Source organism: Priapulus caudatus, unplaced genomic scaffold, assembly GCF_000485595.1.
Source record: "Priapulus caudatus unplaced genomic scaffold, Priapulus_caudatus-5.0.1 Scaffold45, whole genome shotgun sequence".
NCBI lineage: Eukaryota > Metazoa > Priapulida > Priapulimorpha > Priapulimorphida > Priapulidae > Priapulus > Priapulus caudatus.
The window spans coordinates 428953-436753 of record NW_014577106.1 but is presented as its reverse complement, the minus strand read 5'-3'; the positions used below and the strand labels follow the sequence as shown (position 1 = coordinate 436753).

Here is a 7801-nt window from a genome sequence, read left to right as displayed (position 1 = left end):
TGAGTGAAGAGAGCGAGGAGGAGAGAGAGAGAGAGAGAGAAGAAGGAGAGACGAGGAGGACGAGAATGAAGAGAGAAGGAGAAAGAGAATGACGATGAGAAGAGAGAGAGAGAGAGCGCCAGAGTGGATGAGGAGAGAGAGACAAAAGACGAGAGCCACGAGAAAGGAGGCAGAGAGAGAGAGAGACCATGAGAGAGAGCGAGACGAGACTGAGAGAGAATTCAAACATGGCGATTGCGCATATCCCGACAGACCGCGGCCAGCGCGTCCGACCAGCAGGGCAATGATGAATCACTTCAAGCTACTCTAATTACAGTCTCTCATAGAAACTCATGAGTCAAGCAAGCTGTGTGCATAAAGCGACGGACACGGAGGCACAGTATGTGTGAGTTGCTGTGCGGGTGCGTGTGCCGTGCGCGCGCGTGTGTGCGTGTGTTGTGGCTGGTGCTCTGTCTGGCGTGTTCCGCGTATGTGCAAACGTACGCACACACACAGGCACGTGCGCGCACACACGTACGCTCGGAGCATGCACATGAACGCACACATGTGAATCTGTACGGCATAGGTAAGAACCATCAGGTTTCACAGGTAAGTACGCACGCACGTACGCCCGCGCTCACTCACGCACACACGTACGAACGCACTCACTCATGCACGCACGCACACGCGCACGCACACGCCCGCACGTAACCCGCGCTCACTCACGCACACACGTACGAACGCACTCACTCATGCACGCACGCACACGCGCACGCACGCACGTAACCCGCGCTCACTGACGCACGCATGTACGCACGCGTTCAATCATGCACGCACGCACACGCGCACGCACGCACGTAACCCGCGCTCACTGACGCACGCATGTACGCACGCGTTCACTCACGCACGCGCGCACGTACGTACGCACTAACGCACGCAGACACGCACGTGCAACGACGCAAACAGTTTCGCCGTTCATTCCTGTGTCAGTGGATTTCACTATAGAATGCTTTACGAGGTTTATGGATAATACATATAGGTGCAGCGGGAGACCCTTTAACCCAGCCAAAATCATGTTAGCGATTCATTCAGCGCTGCTCGCTATCAGAATTACTCTAACAGAACGAACTCGATATACTACTGAATATCGCTATTCACTAGCCCCAGGTTATAGTTGTCTCCCTTCTTCTCATTCTGCTCTTCCTTCTCTTCCTCCTTCTGTAGCTCATCGTCCTCATCCTCTTCCTCCTCCTTCTCTTTTCTTTTTCTTGTTGTCCCTCTTCACCCCTCCTTTTTCTTCTCCTACATTTCCTCATCCTACACCTTCTCTTCCTAATACTCATCGCTCTCCTCTTTCTCCTCATCCTTACCCGCGCTCCCATTTGCACTTGAGAACATGGGCAGTTGATTGCAAATACTGATTGCATCGACAGAAAGACGAGCATGAGGTAGCATGATGACTAAACCTTGCCATCGATCATTGAATTAGTTAGTAGCGCATATGTGGTCTCGTGTATCTACAAGGTCACGCGTGTCACAGCGCCCCCTCGCGGTTGCCACAGCGCCCCATTACGCGTGACACAGCGACCCCTTGCGCGCGCCGACGTATATACACAAACGTGTCCTTATTTCGACCCCGCCTTCACCTACCTGAAGGCACGCAGACACGTGAAATATTGCATTCAAACGTGTTCAAAGGCTGCGGATATTACATATATACGGAGAGCAATCTTTAGTGTCCGTGAATCGTACCTCGGCTGCTGATTCAGGCGAGGGCCAGCAGATTCCTAACGGCTGCAGACGTGATCGAGCGGCTACGCCTGGTGGCGCGTAGTTAACGCTGCCCTGGGAGTGAGTGGCTGACGCACATTATGTCCTCCATGCAGGAAGTCGGGTCGCGTGCGTGAATATTTCCCACGAGACATGTCTTCGCAGATTCTAATCTTCGAGATAACATTCGAACCACTGAAGCGGAAGAAAAGACACGGGGTCCCACGTGTCCCCTAGCGGCCGTACTGCGAGACAACCTCTATTCCCACGATACGCCTCTGCGTTCGTCACCCTGTATGTAACAGCTGCGCCATCTGAGCGCGGAGTGGAGAGAGTAAAAGCGCGGAGGAGGGCGGAGAAAGGTACAGAGGAGGAAATGGGAAGATACAGAGGCGGGAGTAGGAAAGCGCGGTGGGGAAGGTACGGAGGAGGGAGTATGAAAGCGCGGTGGAGGGCGGGGAAAGGTACAGAGGAGGGAATGGGAAGATACAGAGGCGGGAGTAGGAAAGCGCGGTAGTGAGGGTTGTGAGAAAGGTTACAAGAGGAGGGAATGGGAAGATACAGAGGAGGCACGGAAGGAGAGAAGAGAAAACACGGTTGTGGTGGAACAAGTAACAAGGTGCAGACGAGGAGGAGGGAGCGTGCAGAGAAGCAGGAGACGAAGGCGGGACGAAGGGAGGGGGAAGTAATGACTATGAATGATAAAGGCGCGGAGGAGGGTGAAAGAAATGTGCGGAGGAGGGACGAAGAAGGCGCGATGAGGGAAGGGGAGAGGGGTACAGCAGTGCGTAATGGGGGTAACATTTGGATAGTGCTAGTGCTCGTTATATATTCATACGGCCAGCAGCGGTGGCAGCGACGGCGGAAAGGACAGCGCTGCTATCTGCTGGTCGTTTATTACTAACGAACACGCGCTGCTGCAGGGCATGAGAGTGTGAAGCGGGAGGGGGTTACTTATACGGAGCATTCTGATGAGGTGTCTATAGTTGCCTGTAAAGGAGAGACGGTCTAGGCTAAAGCTAGACACCTGGCAGGAAGGAGGAGGGAGACGACGAGACGATAGAAGGAGGAGTGGTGGGGATGAGAGTAGTGCAAGGGGACGAGGGGCGTTACTTATACGGAGCATTCTGATGAGGTGTCTATAGTTGCCTGTAAAGGAGAGGGTGGAGGCCTAGCTAGAGACCCTGGCAGGAGGAGGAGGGAGAGAGGAGCGAAGGGGAAGGAAGGAGAGAGTGGGACGAGAGTGTTGAGGGAGGCGGAGGGGGTACTATACGGAGCATTCTGAATGAGAGGTGTCTAATAAGTTGCTGTAAGGGAGAGGCGTAGGGCCTAGCTAGGACACCCTGGCAGGGAGGAGAGAGGCGAGAGAGAGCGAGCAGAAGGATGCGAGGCTGGAGAGGAGTGTGAGGGGGAGGGGCAGTTACTTATAAAGGAGATTCTTGATGAGGCGGTACTTAAGTATTGATTCTGTAATGGTTCGGAGGGGCTGGAGGCTGAGCTAGACGACCCTGAGGATGAAGGACGAGGAGATAGAGAGGGCGAAGGGAGGGAGAGGGTGGGAGAGGCGTGTGAGGGGAGAGGGGTTATTATAAGGCAGCATTTGATGAGGTGCTATAGTTGCCTGGTAAGGGAGAGGGTGAGGCCTAGCTAGGAGGGACCTGATCAGGAGGAGGAAGGAGCCGGGGAGCGAGGACAGCGGATGGAGGTGTGGGAGAGAGCTCGTGAGGCGGGAGGGAGGTTCACTTTATAAGGCCAGCATTCTGATGAGGTGGTCTATAGTTCGCGCTGTAAAGGGAACCTGCAGGTGGGGGCCTAGACCTAGAGACCCTGCAGCGGAGGAAGGGGGAGAGGGGCGCGAGGAAGGGAGGCAGGGTGGAGAGGAAGAGTGATGAGGGGGAGGGGGTTACTTATACGGAGCATTCTGATGGAGCGGTCTATAGTTTCTGTAAAGGTAACAGAGGGCTGAGAGGCCCTAGCTAGAGAACCCTGGCAGGACTGGGGAGACGAGGGCGAGGGAGGAGGAGGGTGGGAGGATAGAGGGTGAGGCGGGGAGGGGGTTACTTATCAAACGAAAAAAAATAAACACAAAAAAAATGCGATGCATTCTGATGAGCGCCTGTTAATAGTTGGTCTGTCAGGCGAGGGTGGCAGGCCTAGCTAGTGACCTTCAGGATGCAGCGAGACGGGAGAGAATGGGCAGCATGGTGAGGGAGCCGAGGGTGTGGAGTAGAGTGTGCAGGGGGAGGGGTTAACTTTTATACGGAGCATTCGATGAGGTGTCTATGTTGCCTGTAAAGGAGAGGGTGGAGGCCTAGCTAGAGACCCTGGCAGGCGGAGGAAGGGAGAGGCGTCGGGCGAGGAAAAGGGAGGTGGCGTGGAGAGGAGTGCGTGGAAGGGAGCGGACGGGTTACTTATACGGAGCATGCTGATAAGGTGTCTATAGTTGTCTGTCAGGGCGAGGGTGGACAGGTCCTAGACTAGAGACCCTGTCAGGATGAGGGAGCGGTAGAGAGGCGCGGTTACTCATCACGGAGCATTCTGTTGAGGTGTCTATAGTTGTCTGTCAGGGCGAGGGTGGGGCCTAGCTAGAGACCCTGTCAGGATGAGGGAGGGAGAGAGGGGGTTACTTATACGGAGCATTCTGTTGAGGGTGTCTATAGCTATTGTCTGTAGCGGAGATGAGGGTAGGGGCCTAGCGTAGGACACCTGTCAGGAATGAGAGGGGTTACTTATACGGAGCATGCTGATGAGGTGTCTATAGTTGTTTGTAAGGAGGAGGGAGGGAGAAAAAGAGCGAAAATTGAGTGAGAGAGAGAAAGAGTGAGACACAGAGAGTGCGATATGAGCTTGTAGATTCACTGTTTAGATGTAATATTATACGGAACATCTCTCGCCCGCGGCCCGACGTGGCTGTTATCGTGTCCCGACTCGCGTGTATAAGGCGGCGATGCGAGCGAGGCTGACAGACGATTTCCATAGATCTCAAACGCTCCGAAGAGATCCCTGAAGATTCCTAACCCGCTTCAAACGATCCATGCCATTATATATAAACGCGTGCCTGGGTGCGTGTGTCCGTGTATGCGTGCGTACGTGTGGCGTGTGTGTGCGTGGGCGTCTGTGTGCCCGCATGCGTTTATCAGAATTTTTTTCCCATAAAGGCGCGAGCTTTTCCTCCTCCTTGCTCGGTGAGAGGAACAGCGTGGCATTGAGAACGAGCGAACCGATAATCGCTTGAGTGCCGTCCCCGCCACGCTTCATTAGGCCACCAAAGGCAGCCTGCCGATCTCATTTACTCCCCCCGGCTCCGCTAGCTGTTTTTCTCGGCGCATTTGCTTACCTTTGATGTCGCGGTAATTGGCCCACGCGCTTGTACATACATCGGAACTTGTTTTCTTCCATTCAGATCGCGTGACGCTGGCCGCCGAAGATCAAGGAAAGATGGCAGTAAGCTGCTGATGTGACTCTCCGTACGGTGGCGTGCCATTCGCTCGTCGGCCATTCAAGCTGAGCTGAGATCGCCCCCGCACTAACGTTACACATGGTAACTACATTTCTCACGATCGTTAGCGTGAGTGTCGATAGCTGTGTCGTACAATCGTTAATAGTGCCACACGATCGTTAATAGTGCTACACGATCGTTTATAGTATCGATAGCTGTGTCACGTGATCGTTTAACACGATCGTCATCAGGTTCACGGTGTCGTTAATCTTGTCACCGTGTCCTTAACTGTGTGACGCGGTCGTTAACAGTGTCGTTAGTCGTGTCATAGTGTCGTTAGCTGTGTCGTAGTGTCGTTAGCTGTGTCGCACATTCGTCAACAGCTTCGTTAGCGGCGTGACACTATCGTTAACACTGTCGTTAGAAGCCTCATCAGTGTCAAGATGAAGTCACAGCAGGTGATAGTAACGAGCAGTGCCACCAAACTGAAGACGGAGAAAGTGCCGTGTGTCGTTATCGTCACGTGTCGGACGCTGCTGTGGCTGCTGTTGACCTGTGTCACTGGCCTCGTCATCGTCGCCGCCGTCATGTCACCGCAGTGGATAGTCGGACCGCCCGACCCGGTCGCCGCGACCCCTGGTGAGCTATCGACGCAGAGTGACGCCCCCTATTACGTGACGCTTGGCATCTACAACCGCTGCACGCGGCTGCAAACGTACGACGCGTTCTTCAGCGACGCGTGCGCCCCCTTCGTGGAGGGTCTGAACATGCTCGACCAGACGTGGTCGAACTTCTGGAAGACGGCCGTAATCTTCTTCGGCATCGGTCTGCTGCTGCTGCTCATCACCATAGCAACGGGACTGCTGGGACTCTGCGTGCAGGCGATGTGCAAGAAGAGCTTGTTCGTCATCTGTGGTCTCGTGCAGGCCATAGCTGGTGAGTGGGAGAGGAAGGGGAGGAGAGCGGGAGGGGAGAAGGATAAACAGGCGTGAACTCTTGCAGACAAAAGCTGGTGAATGGAAGAAGAAGAGGGAGAGTAGTGGGGGAGTGGTGGGAGACGAGAACGGGGCGCTGTCTCGCGAAGGCAATAGGTTGTGAACACGTGCGTACGTTCGTTCGTGCGTGCGTGCGTACATGCGCTGTCAGTTAGAGCTTTCATTAGGTTTCCAACATCACCAAATGCAATGACTAAGTCGGGTGTGCGTATGCGCTGTGCCCCGGGCACGGTTGACGGTGCGAGGGTGAGCATGAGTTGTTGATGGCACGGTACGCACTCTTTAATGCATGCACGCATCAGCAGCAGCAGCAGCAGCAGCCGGAACAGCCATAGCAGACAGTTATCATCGATACTGCTGTCAAAACAAATTGCTACACCGAACACGTAGCGAAATAGAACGATAGTTTAATGCTAATTAAAACATATCGCGTCGATTAAATAATTAATTTGATTTTCATCGACGTTGGGAGAAGAGCGGGATTACGTTTCGCTAAATAATTTAGCTTCCCTTCCTCCCTCTATCCCTCCCGCTGCTGCTGCTATTTGGCACCGTTACATTACGGGTCACAGAGATTAGTGAATTTCTTCAGGTCAATATTGTTGTTTTTGCCCAGGACTCTTCTTCATCGTGGCCGTCGTCATGTATCCGGTGGGCTGGGGATCCACCAGAGTGCAGCACCTATGCGGTACCAATTCAGGGATATTCGTCATAGACAAGTGCAAGCTAGGTAAGCATCGCTTAGCCTACATCGCACGCTCGCACGCCCTCTCTCTTCGTATATACACCTATATAGAGAGATTAGATACCGCTTAGATACCTATATACACATGCACGCGCGCGCGCACAAACCCGTACGCAGACTCACACACAGCAAACGCACGCGCTCACGCACACACACGCACACATGCGCGCACACACGCACGCACGCACGCACGCACGCACGCCGAGGGCGATAACCAGGCGACTGCCTCTCTCTGAACACCGATATAATTAGAAGAGGCGCGGAAGTTAAGAAGAGCGCCGAAGAGGAGCGAGGGAGGGTGAAGCTAGTGATCAATAATGCGGGCGGTATGCCTCAATTGACTGGCAGGACAGCCGTGCGCCGATAGGCAATCGCGCGAAATTAAAAAAGGAAATCCGCCGGGAGCCGGAACAGGTGACCGAACCCGCGGAAGTTGTCCCATGTACTTGTCGTCAGCCTCGTCGTCGTCGAGTCGTCGTCGTCGTCTCTCGTCGTCTGTCGGTCGTCGTGTCGCGTCGTCGCTCGTCGTCATTGTCGCTGTCGTCGTCGTTGTCGTTATCGTTATCAGTTGTCGTCCCGTTGTCGTTGTCGTTATTGTTGCTTATTGTTTGTTATTGTTGTGTTATGGTTCTTGTTGTGTTGTTGTTGGTGTGTTATTGTATATATATTCTATATATATATATATATATATCTATAATTACATATATGTGTGTCGGGAGGGTGTGCGTGCGTGCGTGCGTGCGTGCGTGTGTGCGCGCATGTGTGCGTGTGTGTGCGTGAGCGCGTGCGTTTGCTGTGTGTCAGTCTGCGTACGGGTTTGTGCGCGCTCTCGTGCATGTGTATATAGGTATCTAAGCGGTCTCTAATCTCTCT

At 53.8% G+C, this 7801-nt stretch overlaps 1 protein-coding gene across 1 annotated transcript in view; it reads left to right on the top strand.

Annotated features, from left to right (window-relative positions):
- LOC106820743 (lipoma HMGIC fusion partner-like 2 protein) overlaps positions 1–7801 on the top strand; it is a 27836-nt gene that overhangs the window by 17787 nt on the left and 2248 nt on the right. The window contains exons 2-3 of the mRNA XM_014825287.1: positions 5153–6124; positions 6800–6913. Coding sequence (XP_014680773.1) covers positions 5632–6124; positions 6800–6913 — 607 coding nt within the window. The 5' untranslated portion in view covers positions 5153–5631. The remainder of the gene's footprint in view (positions 1–5152; positions 6125–6799; positions 6914–7801) is intronic.